Genomic DNA, 15,795 nt, shown 5'->3' on the forward strand with positions numbered 1-15,795 from the left:
AAGAGCTGGTGACGGGTTGAAAGACACTAAACAAACCTTGTTACTCAAATTGGAACATGCTTCAAAGGCGTGTTCTAACCAGAAATGCAATCAGAAGTTGTTGGTGTGCAGTCTGACAGTCCTGCGTTACTGAACTGTGTCTTGCTGCAATTCTAAATGGACACCACTGGGCTGAAAGGCCCTCAATTCAGAGCTTTTAGAGTAAATGCAGTTGAGGGAGGACGCAGGAGCTACTGCTCCAGCATAGTTGCTTCCCAGTGAGTTTTTGCTGAGATTATGAGGTTGGGGAGCATTTGAGTCACTTCTCTTGAATAGAGGTAGGTGCAAAACTGAAACAAACATAGTGTCTAAATAGCAAGGTGGGAGTGTGTAGTATAGGTAGCCTTGTATGACATCAAAAAGTTAACTGAGCAATACATCTGCAATTCTCAAGTATCCCAAGTGTGGTTTTTATTGGAGGGACAATTTCCACTTGGTTTAAATCAGGTCTTATGGTCTTCTCTGGTTGAAAGCAGCAGAGTAGATAAGGGAAGTCATGGGCCACATCATCAAATAATTAATGAATTATCTTGTGTTTTAAACAGAATCCACCTGGGATTCACAAAAATTAAACTAAGCCTTTTGCACTTATTCAGGAGATCTGCCACTTGCATTGAGGTAAAGAGGTTATGGGGAGAAAAAAAATGGGTGCCCTTGAGCAGCTGACAGTCACTAGCATTAGGTTCTACTGGGGGCCACAGAAGTGATCCATGCCAAAGGGACTGTCCACCCACCCTGCATTATGCAACTCAAACTTTCAGGGTTAAGTATGGAGTTTGAGCTTGCTTACCGAAACTTTTCACTGACTTGATGCAAATCCTTTGAGATAAGAAGGAGCGAGGCTTCAACTTGTTTTGGTGGGTTTTCTCACCTTTTTAAAGGTGGAGACTGTAGCTGTAAAAAAAACTGAAGGGCCTTTCTTGCATTCCTTCACACTCTAATGCGTTAAAAAAAGCATTAAGTGCAGCTAGTGAGTCACATAAACTCTTAGTCAGCAAGGCTTCGTGACAGTGATGGAAAGGGTTGCAGCAATGAGCCTGCTGACTGTATGCAGGCAGGGGTTATTAATCACGTTTTGCAGAAGTCTTGCACTTCTGGCAGCTGCTTTGCAGCAGAATGCAGGGTGCTGCTTTGCTGTATATCTAAAGGGGAGAAGGGCAGTTTCTCCGTGCACTTGCCAATACCTACTAAATGATTCTCAGGAATGAAGATCCTGGATTGCTGTTTTTGATTTTTTTTTTGTTTGGGTGTGGCTTTTTTTTCTTTCTCCTCTCTCTCTCTCTGGAGTTCAGATCCAATCTCAGTGTTGAAGTTGTTTGAGAAGTGTCGCAATACTGGTAGCTATGTCTTTCCTCCCTGCCCCCCTTAATATAAGAATCTAAATTGCTGCTGGTTATATGCCAAATCCTCTGATATTGAGCAAGGTATGTAATCTTCCCTGGTCCACGCAAGTGTGTATTTGTGATTTTAATGACAATTAAATCTGGGAGGAGAAGGAGAGGTGGCACCACCCAAGTACCAACTCTCTAACCTAGTCTGTGCCTACTGTAGATTAATTACTTATGCTGGTCTGTACCTGCTGTTTTAAAATAGCCTAATGAACATTTAAATAACATATATAAAAATCACTCTTATTGCTGCAAGCAGTAATTCTCATCTCTTTCAGGTCCATATTTAAACCCTTTATTTTTGTTGATGATGTCAAATTAGTACCAAAAGTACAGTCTCCGTCTTTTGGCAATGATGATCCTGCTAAAAAGATACCTCGATTCCAGGAGAAACCTGATCGCAGGCACGAATTGTACAAGGCACATGAGTGGGCCCGATCTCTCCTTGAGAATGATCAGGTAAGAACCTGGAATTAAAGAAGTAGATTCCAAACTCCATAATTTACTTCAAAGTCACTCACTGAAAAAAATTCTCTGAATGCTCTTAGACTCCTTCCTGGTTTAGCTTGGATAATGATGCCCTCTGAAGGACAATCTATTCTGCATAGGGTTTTTTTTTTTTACCCTGAGTGTTGCTCTGCTCCATTACTTTCACAAAGTGAAAAGTCAAACTGACAAGCTTGTTCAGTCCCCATTGTGTAGATTGTCTTTTCAAGTGATTATTGAACACTGGATGCTAGTGCAACGTGGTATCAGAATAATATGATAGGATGATGACAGGAATGGTGTAATTTAATTTATATGCTGGATTAAGAAGTATGTAGTTTGAGAGGTTTTTTGCATGCAATAATTTGCATGTGATGGCTTTGCAAGTCTCATTTTAATGCACTTCTGCTAATTTGTAAGAATTAACTGAAAATGCCATGTGAGAAGAAAGGCTACTTTCCAGAGCTGTGCAACAGATACCGGAAGGCTGAAAACCTGCCAATGTAAAAATCTAAAGTGTTGAAGATCTCTTACGGGAATAAATTCTGGAATAAATAAAGGCAGGAAGGGAATTGTTCTGTACAGCTTTCCCAATTGATTGAGATATAACTCTTGCTGTCATAGTGCAAGCACTTTGGTAACTGTTCGTTTGACATTTGCAATTACAACCACAGCAGTAAAATGGATAACTGGTTATAAGGAAGTAACACAGATGGACAGATCACCAGGACATGCCAGTCATGCTGGTGTTTGTATTTTGGGCAATTTGTGGAAGACCCACGTAGTCATGTTGAGCTTCCACAGAGGACTTGCTTTTCTGCAGTTTTCCTCTGTGTGTATTTGGGTAGGTCAGCGTCTTGCTAAGATCATAACACCATTCAGACTTATCCATTAGCGATTCAGGAAACCATGGTAACCTTCCTAGTACAAACTTCATTTAAACAGAGTTTTGGCTAGATGTGGTATTTAATCCCTTGGGATGGTTTAATTTAAAGTCTGTGGCCTCTGTGGTAACACTGACTCAATCTGTCTCCCATAGCATAATGTGAGATGCTGATTTAGGGCAGAGGTATTTTAGCATCTTCCCTGTTACAATCCCATGGTGGTGTGACACCAAGAGTTGTGGTAGAAAAGGAAACATAGCTTTTAGTCAGAGTTCATGCTATAGAAACTGCCCGCTGGAGAGCCTAAACCTTAGCTTAGGTGCCCTGCTCCCTCTGCACAAATGCTGGTATAAATCCTGGAAAGCTGAGAACTGTCACTCATTCTAAATGCCCTTTTGTTCTGGAATTCAATTTTGAAAGCGGCAAGCTAAACAAACCAGCACCTTTCCATTAAAAAAAAAAGAAAAAAAAAGGAGACTTTAAATAACGTCTGGATAAAACAAAATGATGCCGCCATCAGGAGTGACTCTCCTGCCCAGAAACATGGAAAAGTCAGAATGACACACACAGCCTTCTCTGGGATCTGGAGTCTTAATGCTGTTACTTTACACATCATTTCAGATCTAATTATCATTTTGCAGGTGATGACCTGAGCGATACAGGTGTACGTACCACGATCTGTACGATCCCCAGGGCTTCTAGTCTTCTCTTACAGTTCTGTCTGTGGGTGTATAGGCTTAAGACGTTGCTTTACCTGTCTTGTGTACAAGCCTTACACCATTTTCCTCTATCCATCTTTCACTCCATCTTCCTTCTCTGATTTAAACTCAGCAACTGCTTCTTGGTTATTAATGCATAAAGTGTCCAGCACTATTCCTTTTAGCCTTTGACCATCCAAAAAGCTATTACCAGAAATAGTTTTTGCTTAAGAAGTCTTTATCATTTTTAAAAATACTTGAAAAGATCCCCATAACAAAAGAGAACAGTAAAATGCTTTAATATGCCTGTTTGCTGGTTAATTGAGTTTGGTTGTTTCATGCCTTTAGGATAAAGGCCAGAAACTGATGAGGATCATGTTAGAGCTTGAAAAACAAGGTTTAGAAGCAATGGAAGATATCCTTACTCGTACAGAGGTTCTGGATCCTGCTGAAGTAGTGGATCTTTTCTATGACTGTGTTGACACAGAACTAAAGTTCTTCAAATAAAGTAAGCAAACACTTCAATTCTTTAGATACTGATTTTCTGGTACCAGGTATCGGTGAATGTGAAATGTTGGATCCGATTCTGATCCTCCTCCTTCTCTTTTACACTAAGCTAAGGGTGTTCAGAATCGGGTCCAAAGCCACCTTTCTACCTCAGTGCATCTGCTCGGATTGTCTCCAAAGCCCCTTTTCCTTATACTACACTACAGGCAAGTTTTTTTTTTTTCAATTTCACTCTTGCTCGGAATGGATTTTAAATGAATTTTATCTCATTTCAGCTACGGTGGCTATTGTTAGCCTTTTCTCTGGAAGACTGCAAAGCTCTTCAAGCCTTGAAAGAAAGTCTTCACACTTGTGAAATTGCAGGAAAAACATTCCTAGAGGAAAAAAAATGTTACTTGCTAGCTGTATCCGGTTAACAAATTGCTTTCCTTTGTCCAATCTTGTGGTGTTCCTGTTTGTGTATGTATATAGTGAAAGGAGAAAGTCACCGACTGGTCCAATTACTGTGTGCATGCTGGCTAATTTAGTACAGAATGTTTAAATATGTATGTTGGGCAACCAATTAAAGCAAAGATTAACTTCATCAGGCTAACTGCCATATCGTCATTGAAAGCAATCTGTTGTTTCCTCTATTGCTCAGGACTAGGCTTGCAGCAAAGCTGACTTGCATTTTTCTCTTCTTGCTAATTCATACAAAGAACGATAGAGTTGGAATCCCGGTTTTGAGGGGGCAGGAAGGTAAGTCCTGGTCCTTGACCTTGCTGTACTGGCTTCATATGGGCACATCTGGTTACAGTCACTCAGCAGCTGACGTTATGCCTGTACAAATGATCAGAATTGGGTCCCCCAGGTTAAGTTCTGCCTTCACCTGCACCCAACTTAGGGAAGCTTGTGTTGGTAACACACCTGGCTGCTGTTTTTATACTGAGAATTAAAATGCAGAGCCAGCCTGGATGCTTCAGATGTCTGTACATAAACTATTGGCTCTTAGGATGCAATTAATAAGGAGTCATATTTATACACAAGCTACAAATTTGGTTTTTTTAGGGAATAGATGCTGGGCATTGATCCAATACCTGACTGTTCTCCTTCTTTCTGCCTTTGTATTGCTGAACAGTTCCTGATAATCTCTGTGGTGAGCATACATGGCCAATGAATAATTAAGGACCAGTGAGTTACTGGTGGGTGTGGCAATCCAACTGGTTAGGCTTAGAAATGACTGTCTTACGCTTCCTTATATTAAGTGCAGTTGTGCAGCATGCTTCCCTTCCACGACAGTCTCACAGACAGACCTGCTTTTCATGTATTTTCTTCTTGTAGAAGTGACATAGGGCAAACACTTTAATAATTAAACCAGTAAATGCTGCTTCCTGTGCCATGCAAAGATAGTTGGGGTTTTTTTTAACAGGAAGTTCAGACAAGAAGGCAATGTCTTTAACTTCACTTCCCTTATTAAAATGCTTCACTGCTCAGGGAAGGAGATGGTGAAGAACCACAGACTTTTGCAATGGGGAAATAAAAGCCCCTTAGAAGGCAGCAACACCTCAACTTGGAACTGTAAGAGCTGTGCATCAGGGAAACAGTCATTGCCATATTGGCACACTGCATTCTCCAAATTTATGAAATTGTTCCATTCAGACTCATTACTTTGGTGTTGTTGCCTTGTATGACAATTGGCAGTAGGACAAGAAAACACTGGACCTTTTCATTTACAGAAAACAAGCATGAAGATTTTTTTTTTTTTAATGGCCTACCTAATAATCTTCTGATTCCCAATATACTCCTCCCGTGCTCTCTATTACAGGAACAGCTCCTGTGCCTAGGTATTCTGAAAATGGAGGTAAGGGAAGGAGAAAATAGGCAAGTAAACCCTAAAACTTTTGTCTGCCTTGCCTTCATCTGACTACAAGGAGCACACTTCTTTTCAGAGGGTCTTGTGCTGGATGAAGCCAGCGGAAAGAGCAGTGTGCTTTTGCCAACTGCCCACAACTGAAGCAAATGGATTTCCCATGAAATCCACTTTTGGAATGAAAGGGTACTTTGGATAAAAATACTCTCAATCAGAGTACACTTAACACGTGTTGAACTTCAGAGCTGCTTCTATAAGCTGTTTCTTTCTGAGCACTTTGAATTTTGACAGGAGTAGCTGGATATTTGCGAACAAGGGGAGAAGAGGGATAAAATGATTGCCCCATCCCGAGGGCCACAATTAGGATATACCACTTCACACAGCTCTTTTGCACAACTCAGATCTCTAACATTTGAGAGTTGGGAGGGAGGCAAGATGAAAGAAGAGGGTGTTCCTGCTAAAACCAGAATATATTGTATTTGCCTGTTTCTTAGGAAAGGAGACACCAACACTTGCAGTTATCTTGTGGGAATTTATGTCCTTATTTGGAACTGCTTATATGACAGAACTAATAAATTGTTTTGAGCACAGTGATCCAGGTAGTAATTTTGTAATAGTATGTTGCTTTTGCTTCATATGTGTAGTATGCTTAAAAAAACCCCACAAAACCCACCACCAAACACAAAACTGTGCTACAGCAATTTGCTGGAGCGCAATCACTAGTCCTAGGACTTTGAGAAACCAGAGACTCCCTATGGTCTTAAAACTTCCAGTGGTGTTGAGCACAGCTGTGGCTCAGTGGAAGGACACAGCTGGGATTAGTTGGGACCAGCTGCTGCTGGGTGACAGACAGTGTGATTTTCTCCATCTCCAGGTAATAGCAACCTTTTAATCCCTAAAAGACATTGTTTGCTTCTAAAGTAACCCTAATCGTAATAAAAACAGGAGTAAAATATTTTCTCCTTTAGATATCTCCTGGCAGGTAGTATAGCATTAAGTAGTTTTAAAATCCTTGTGAAGGTACTTATTTCAGAGCAGTACACAAATTCCAGAACAAATGAGAACAAACACTAAGTCACCTTTAATAGTACTATAACAAAATATTCTTCAAAGCAGTATTAAACTTTCCCAGTTGTTTGAGAAGCAATGTATATGCTGACCCCTGCTTAGCACTATATTCATGCATATTTATCAAGTAACTGTAATAATGACAGTGACAGTAAGTCAAGAATCACTAATTTTTTTTTCTTTTCACATGATGTACAGCAAGGTGGTACAATAGGCTAGAAAAAGACTAGTGATGTTTTCTTAGAGTCCTACAGGTGAAGAGCTTCTTACCCCTACACCATCTCCACACCACGAGTGTGCACGTGTGTATGAGAGGAGCTATAGCATAACTGAGCTGTTGCAAGAACTAAGAGAAAAGCAGAGACTTGTAAAGATGCAGTTACCTGTCTTTTCCAAATAGTTTTGTTCAAAGGCATGGCCATGGGGAATGATCTTCACCTGGGATCTATAACGTTGTTAGAGCTGCAGCTGGGGGGAATATAAACTAATGTAATAACTGTAAATAGCCTGGCTGTTAGCACCAGGCTCACCCTGGAACCGTAGTGCCCTTTTGGAAGCTGGTGAATTATAGAATCATTTAGGTTTATGGTTATATAAATTAATGTAATAACTGTAAATAGCCTGGCTGTTAGCACCAGGCTCACCCTGGAACAGTAGTGCCCTTTTGGAAGCTGGTGAATTATAGAATCATTTAGGTTGGAAAAGACCTTTAAAATCAAATCCAACTGTAAACCTAACACTGCCAAGTCCACCACTAACCTGTGCACCTAGGCACCACATCTACCTGTCTTAAATACCTCTAGGGATGGTGACCTGGGCAGCCTGTTCCAATGCTCCACAACCCTTTCAGTGAGGAAATTTTTCCTAATACTCAATATAAACCTCCGGAAATTTTTCCCAATATTCAATATAAACCTCCCCTGGTACAACTCGAGGCCATTCAATATAAACCTCCCCTGGTACAACTCAGGGCCATTTCCTCTCATCCTATCACCTGCTACATGGGAGAAGAGACTGACCCCCACCTCTCTACACCCTCCTTTCAGGTAGTTGTAGAGAGCAATAAGGTCTCCCCTCAGCCTCCTTTTCTCCAGACTAAACAACCCCAGCTCTCCCAGCCTCTCCTCACAGGAGGGATGCTCCACTGGACCTTTGTTGGGCTCTCGCTAACATGTCCATGTCTCCCTTGTACTGGGGAGCCCAAAACTGGATGCAGTACTCCAGGTGTGGCCTCACCAGTGCAGAGCAGAGAGGAAGGATCACTTCCCTCAATTAGCTGGCAATACTCCTCCTAATGCAGAGAAATGCACAAGAATAAGGGTAATTCTTGCCAGATAGAGACATCTTACAACCACATCTGAACATCTGTGATCCAAGGACCTTACCCCAGGCTGCATTTTAAAAACAGAAGCTCAAGTCTTGTCCACTGCTAGGCTGTTACTTTTTTCAACCAGCTGTATTCAAGGGAACAAGCCCTTCAGGGACTGCTTGTTCCATGTGGTGTATTTTGGATAACGAATCCTCACTGCTGCTACGGGTGAACAATAGTAGCTCTAGTTGCCTGTTTAGAACGTAGGTGTTGGACTCCTCTTCCAAAGGCCTCCTAATTGCTGGGTAAAGACAGTCTGTCACACAAATGGTAAATACTCACTTTGCCAGCAGGAAAAGACAGGACATGTGCCCCTTACATACAGGAGGAATGCTCCACTGGACCTTTGTTGGGCTCTCGCTAACATGTCCATGTCTCCCTTGTACTGGGGAGCCCAAAACTGGATGCAGTACTCCAGGTGTGGCCTCACCAGTGCAGAGCAGAGAGGAAGGATCACTTCCCTCAATTAGCTGGCAATACTCCTCCTAATGCAGAGAAATGCACAAGAATAAGGGTAATTCTTGCCAGATAGAGACATCTTACAACCACATCTGAACATCTGTGATCCAAAGACCTTACCCCAGGCTGCATTTTAAAAACAGAAGCTCAAGTCTTGTCCACTGCTAGGCTGTTACTTTTTTCAACCAGCTGTATTCAAGGGAACAAGCCCTTCAGGGACTGCTTGTTCCATGTGGTGTATTTTGGATAACGAATCCTCACTGCTGCTATGGGTGAACAATAGTAGCTCTAGTTGCCTGTTTAGAACGTAGGTGTTGGACTCCTCTTCCAAAGGCCTCCTAATTGCTGGGTAAAGACAGTCTGTCACACAAATGGTAAATACTCACTTTGCCAGCAGGAAAAGACAGGACATGTGCCCCTTACATATATATTTCATGGCATGTGTATTCACACACACTATTATTTTTTTTTTTTTCTTATAGTAGAACAACTTTCTTTTCTTCCAGTTTGGAAAAGTTCTGTCTTCTTTGTCAAGTCCATGATCACCCTTCCCAGCTGGGCTTCTTCAGACACTATCCTATAAGGATCTGTAATCAATAGGAGGTAGGCTCAACAGCAGCCACGGCTCCTTCTCATCTCTTTCCTCTTTGTGCTTGACGAGAAAAGGATTGTGGGCCCATCTGTTCATGAAAGTGACATTCTGCTGCAATCTGAGGACAGGCAGAATAGAAGAAGTGAAGGAACATATGAAGAGACTAGTGGTAGCACTTTAGTTTCTGATAATTCATTGAAAAAGGTCTGAATAATAACTGGAGAATTTCCAAAAAAATTTAAAATTATGATTGAAGGGGAAAAATGAACTACAGGCGGGTAAAGCAAAAAAGTATTCTGAGGTAACATCTGTCAGCATGACAAGAATGAGAATCATTTCAACACTACAAAGAATTTAAATTTTAGGCTGCTTTGCTTAAAAAATATCCACTTATATACAATAACTTAAAAGCCTGTAATAACATTCCTATAGTATGTAGCTCAGTTCAAAAAGTGTCATTTACACCACTTTTCCAGTTTATGGAAATGTTAACATTGCAGCACTTGCAATTCAAATATAATCTCTCTCACTGTAATGGGGACCCCTTCTGTTTTATACGTTATCTTCATGTTGTTCTTTTTTAATACTAATCCAGAGAGGATCAGAAGACTCTTCTCATCTCACATGTGTTCTTAATGGAGGATTTTTAGATGGATCTGTAAACAGATAGGACAGGTTTAATAAGAGGTGACAAATACATATTTTGGATGCAGTTCTACAGCAGGGATGCTGCATTTATCTCCTACCCTTACATATGTGTATCTATATTGTTCATGCTTTGTAGCCCCTCAGCAAAAGCATCTTTCCTAAGATGGCAGATAATTTAGACTGACTGAGGCCACTATGAAAAGTCATGCAAAGTATGGAAACCAAAAAAGACTTAAGGAAAATGTTGGAGATAAATACTTGATCTAATAATACAGAAAAGACTGGGGTTTATAAAAAAGCAGAATGTGGGCACGAAATCTTCTGGCACCTTCAACTACCAGTTTTCAAAGCTGGACAGATAAACTTCTGCTCCTACGACAGTGACCTGATGCCAAGTTTCTAAGTTAAAAGGTGGAAGGGAAGCAAGGTTTGTTCATTCATTGCTTTCCTGACAAGGTTCAGGTACCAAGTCCCTTTGTTATTCAGGTGTGTAAAACGCCGTGCATAGGATTTCAATCAAAACACGAGATGGAAGACATGGATCAGGTCACCTTTCTTTCACAAGTTCATGAACAAAAAACCCCAGCTCGGTACCTGCCCAAGTCTGTTTATGTGACATCACTGCTTTTAACAGGGCTCTTCAAATTCAACTCAATATAAACCTCCCCTGGTACAACTCAGGGCCATTTCCTCTCATCCTATCACCTGCTACATGGGAGAAGAGACTGACCCCCACCTCTCTACACCCTCCTTTCAGGTAGTTGTAGAGAGCAATAAGGTCTCCCCTCAGCCTCCTTTTCTCCAGACTAAACAACCCCAGCTCTCCCAGCCTCTCCTCACAGGAGGGATGCTCCACTGGACCTTTGTTGGGCTCTCGCTAACATGTCCATGTCTCCCTTGTACTGGGGAGCCCAAAACTGGATGCAGTACTCCAGGTGTGGCCTCACCAGTGCAGAGCAGAGAGGAAGGATCACTTCCCTCAATTAGCTGGCAATACTCCTCCTAATGCAGAGAAATGCACAAGAATAAGGGTAATTCTTGCCAGATAGAGACATCTTACAACCACATCTGAACATCTGTGATCCAAGGACCTTACCCCAGGCTGCATTTTAAAAACAGAAGCTCAAGTCTTGTCCACTGCTAGGCTGTTACTTTTTTCAACCAGCTGTATTCAAGGGAACAAGCCCTTCAGGGACTGCTTGTTCCATGTGGTGTATTTTGGATAACGAATCCTCACTGCTGCTATGGGTGAACAATAGTAGCTCTAGTTGCCTGTTTAGAACGTAGGTGTTGGACTCCTCTTCCAAAGGCCTCCTAATTGCTGGGTAAAGACAGTCTGTCACACAAATGGTAAATACTCACTTTGCCAGCAGGAAAAGACAGGACATGTGCCCCTTACATATATATTTCATGGCATGTGTATTCACACACACTATTATTTTTTTTTTTTTCTTATAGTAGAACAACTTTCTTTTCTTCCAGTTTGGAAAAGTTCTGTCTTCTTTGTCAAGTCCATGATCACCCTTCCCAGCTGGGCTTCTTCAGACACTATCCTATAAGGATCTGTAATCAATAGGAGGTAGGCTCAACAGCAGCCACGGCTCCTGCTCATCTCTTTCCTCTTTGTGCTTGACGAGAAAAGGATTGTGGGCCCATCTGTTCATGAAAGTGACATTCTGCTGCAATCTGAGGACAGGCAGAATAGAAGAAGTGAAGGAACATATGAAGAGACTAGTGGTAGCACTTTAGTTTCTGATAATTCATTGAAAAAGGTCTGAATAATAACTGGAGAATTTCCAAAAAAATTTAAAATTATGATTGAAGGGGAAAAATGAACTACAGGCGGGTAAAGCAAAAAAGTATTCTGAGGTAACATCTGTCAGCATGACAAGAATGAGAATCATTTCAACACTACAAAGAATTTAAATTTTAGGCTGCTTTGCTTAAAAAATATCCACTTATATACAATAACTTAAAAGCCTGTAATAACATTCCTATAGTATGTAGCTCAGTTCAAAAAGTGTCATTTACGCCACTTTTCCAGTTTATGGAAATGTTAACATTGCAGCACTTGCAATTCAAATATAATCTCTCTCACTGTCATGGGGACCCCTTCTGTTTTATACGTTATCTTCATGTTGTTCTTTTTTAATACTAATCCAGAGAGGATCAGAAGACTCTTCTCATCTCACATGTGTTCTTAATGGAGGATTTTTAGATGGATCTGTAAACAGATAGGACAGGTTTAATAAGAGGTGACAAATACATATTTTGGATGCAGTTCTACAGCAGGGATGCTGCATTTATCTCCTACCCTTACATATGTGTATCTATATTGTTCATGCTTTGTAGCCCCTCAGCAAAAGCATCTTTCCTAAGATGGCAGATAATTTAGACTGACTGAGGCCACTATGAAAAGTCATGCAAAGTACCTTGGCATGGAAACCAAAAAAGACTTAAGGAAAATGTTGGAGATAAATACTTGATCTAATAATACAGAAAAGACTGGGGTTTATAAAAAAGCAGAATGTGGGCACGAAATCTTCTGGCACCTTCAACTACCAGTTTTCAAAGCTGGACAGATAAACTTCTGCTCCTACAACAGTGACCTGATGCCAAGTTTCTAAGTTAAAAGGTGGAAGGGAAGCAAGGTTTGTTCATTCATTGCTTTCCTGACAAGGTTCAGGTACCAAGTCCCTTTGTTATTCAGGTGTGTAAAACGCCGTGCATAGGATTTCAATCAAAACACGAGATGGAAGACATGGATCAGGTCACCTTTCTTTCACAAGTTCATGAACAAAAAACCCCAGCTCGGTACCTGCCCAAGTCTGTTTATGTGACATCACTGCTTTTAACAGGGCTCTTCAAATTCAACAATCTAAAGAACACAGACTGTGTTTTGAGCCACAGTGTTTTATTTATAGCTACTGAGACTTTAAAGTAATTAATTAAGTACTTTTAAGTATCTTTGGTCCCTGTTACCACTGTAACAAATCCGACTCCTCCCTGTGCCTATGCTAGCAACCCAGTTCTTCACATTAATAGTTATTTCTGTTCCTTATTATAATTCTGTGTTTTTAATCCTACTGGATAATTATCCCACCTTCTCATGTTTATATACTTACCCCTAGCTATCTTGCTGGGGTATATTTTCTGAAATGGCTTGAATTCATCAGGTGGGGGGAAATCTTCCACAGAATGGAAAGTGAATTTCGATTCGAAGTCATCTGAGAAATTTCAGGGAAATAAACATTAGTCTCTGTTACATACTGAAAAATGAAAAACCCCACACATTGCCACAAGTAATTTCAATTAAAAATGCTGACTTTTTTCCCCCTGGAATTGCTTACATGGGATGAGCCACTATCAATCTCAATGAGTACTTCTGTGAGCCATCCAAGTTTCTGGCATAATTGCGAACCTGCCTGCTACTAACTGAAAAGTTAAACTTCTGACTGCCATTCCAGTTCTCTGCATTGGTGATACTGTGGTAATGGAGATATTCCTAGGTGGTTTTCAAGCCATTTAGATCTAAGAAAGAATGAACGGCCAATTCATCAGATCACAAAAATAATTCTTAGCAGTCTTTGCTCTATAGGATTGAAGCTACTAAATGTCCATGAACTGGTTTTAAGAATGGTAATAGAAGCACACTACAGCAACGTTTCACAACTCAAATAATTTTGCAGGTAGCACATGCTTTTCATGTCTACTGGATGATTCAAAATCTTTGTGAAAAAGCCTTTATTTTCTCTCATTGTATAAGGTTGTACAAAAATATTTCTAATGTGTCTAGTTATACTGCCCTGTTACTGACATGAGAAAGTCTCAAATGAGATTTTGAGGTCTGAGACACACGCAGGCTTTTGTACTATAATTATTAACTAAGGGTAAGAGATGTAATTTAGATGACATTACCAATGATGTGCATATTTCCGTTTTTAAGCGGTGGGTAGGGGTCGTGAGCTGCAGCCCAGGCTGAGACTCCAGACTTGCTCGTAAGTTCGGTTGTTGGTGACCTTGCTGGTGGCTGTGGAGGTGTGACGAGCTTCCCAGCACCAACTCCTTGAAAAGAAGCAGCAAAGCAGCACATAAACATCACCAGGACTTAACACACCCGAGAATAAGCTTTGCACAAAAGTGGAGGCAGTGGAGGAGGAATGCAATGGTTGGGGCAAACCTACCCAGCTTCGTAGCTGCTGTTTGTCAAGCCTGACCATGGATATAAATTAAGTATTAAATTTAAGTCATTACCGGAGCTGGCTTGCTATTTCTAGTTCTAGGGAAGTCTGACATTCTGAAGTATGGTTTTGCCCCAGTCTGGAGGGGAGGACTATCCTTCCACTTTCATAAGAACAAGCAGTTTCTTTAAGAAAAAAAAAAACAAAAACCAAACCCAACCATCCTAGGTGGTATCTCTAAAAAGAAAATAATTTCCTGACACTTTGGCAGCTACACAGTAGAATCACCATTATTCTTGTGCATTTCACTGAGGAGTTGCAAGAGCCATCAAAGTTCTACCACAGGAACTTTGTAAGGGGGAGGGAGCCCAAGGCCTCCAAGTTCACAGCCTCTCAAAACTGCTTCTCCCCCAAGAGAAAGACAGGCTAATCTTATGGAAATCTCAAAAGTTGAACTACCATGAGAAACAGGCACCTCGACAACGTCACAGCTCCTCAGGCAGTTCCCGAGCAGCATTAATCACCGTCACGAAGCACCTGATCTGTACTTACACGGCCTTTCCCCCATGGCTGTCAAAGGCAACCAGTAATCTTTCTCTCGACAGCTGGCTGCTAAAATACAGGGTACAGAACATTCTCTTCAGATGTTCCTTATTAAGTAGCTGTCTTCATTTCTCAAGCCCACACAGATATAGGCTCAATTTTTTTTATTATTGTCATTATATCACAGCGGGCTGATAAAAGTTCCTTCTACCATCTGCTCAGGGGAACACTAGCTAATAGCCCTGCCTCCCAAGTAGTCAGAGAAACCTTTGGCCCTGCCAGCCTGGCCATGGGAGGCACTGGCTGCTCCCCTGTGTTTCAAAGCAGAGGGCTGCATCTGTATTTGCCTTTGCTCGTCTATGGCTGTAGCTGCCCCATCTTTGTTTCATTCTCCACTGTAACATTTCCCAGCCATTGCCAATATTGCTCCAGACTGCATGGGTACAGCAGCAGAGGGATGTCATGGGGAGGCTGGCACTCCAGCCACTGCAGATCTGGTGGCCATGGTGGCGTACACTCTGCTGCCCTACCAGAGACTGTTAGGAGACCACTCCTGAGCTCAGCCATTGCACTGCTGGAGACACACTGACGCCAACACAAACACGAGCAGCAGCCCAGTGGTCCTGAAATGTTGCTTTCACCGACCAGCACGTTGGTCTCAAGAATGACCGATTGAACTATTACCACATGTGTGGCCAGCATCATGTCTCTTACATGTCGTGCGACCTGCAGGTATTGCTCCCACGTGATGGACTTCACCCCCCTGCTACGTCTGCTCTTCATCCTCACCCTCCCGAACTCTCCAGCCACCAGTGCCATTTCCCCACCAGCCAAAGGGAGAAAAAAACCCTCCCTTCTCTGGATGTGCTGCTCTCACCTGCGCCTCGGCCGGGTCTCTTCTTCCTGGTCTCCACCACGGTGGTGGGCTGGGGGAGGCCGGGGGTGGGAGGAAGCGGCATGGACTGGATACTGCTTGGCTTATGGAACTGGGACAGCAGGTGGGGGGACTTGGGGGGCAGCGGAGGGGGCAGCTCAGCAGTGCTAAAGGCTGGGGAGGGTGGGAAGGAGAGCCTGTTTGGGGTCT

The 15,795-nt window shown here is 41.9% G+C and overlaps 2 protein-coding genes across 2 annotated transcripts in view; one reads left to right on the plus strand and one right to left on the minus strand.

The window, feature by feature from the left end:
• Positions 1-6,441, plus strand: part of SCRN1 (secernin 1) — a 48,608-nt gene extending 42,167 nt beyond the window's left edge. Inside the window, exons 7-9 of the mRNA XM_014937874.1 lie at positions 1,706-1,886; positions 3,844-4,003; positions 4,278-6,441. Coding sequence (XP_014793360.1) covers positions 1,706-1,886; positions 3,844-4,002 — 340 coding nt within the window. The 3' untranslated portion in view covers position 4,003; positions 4,278-6,441. The remainder of the gene's footprint in view (positions 1-1,705; positions 1,887-3,843; positions 4,004-4,277) is intronic.
• Positions 6,442-12,073: 5,632 nt separating this feature from the next.
• Positions 12,074-15,795, minus strand: part of WIPF3 (WAS/WASL interacting protein family member 3) — a 37,422-nt gene continuing 33,700 nt past the window's right edge. The window contains exons 6-9 of the mRNA XM_014937629.1: positions 15,589-15,793; positions 13,906-14,052; positions 13,113-13,214; positions 12,074-12,211 (exon numbers count right to left, since the gene is read on the minus strand). Coding sequence (XP_014793115.1) covers positions 12,171-12,211; positions 13,113-13,214; positions 13,906-14,052; positions 15,589-15,793 — 495 coding nt within the window. The 3' untranslated portion in view covers positions 12,074-12,170. The remainder of the gene's footprint in view (positions 12,212-13,112; positions 13,215-13,905; positions 14,053-15,588; positions 15,794-15,795) is intronic.

Source organism: Calidris pugnax, unplaced genomic scaffold, assembly GCF_001431845.1.
Source record: "Calidris pugnax isolate Ruff unplaced genomic scaffold, ASM143184v1 scaffold11, whole genome shotgun sequence".
NCBI lineage: Eukaryota > Metazoa > Chordata > Aves > Charadriiformes > Scolopacidae > Calidris > Calidris pugnax.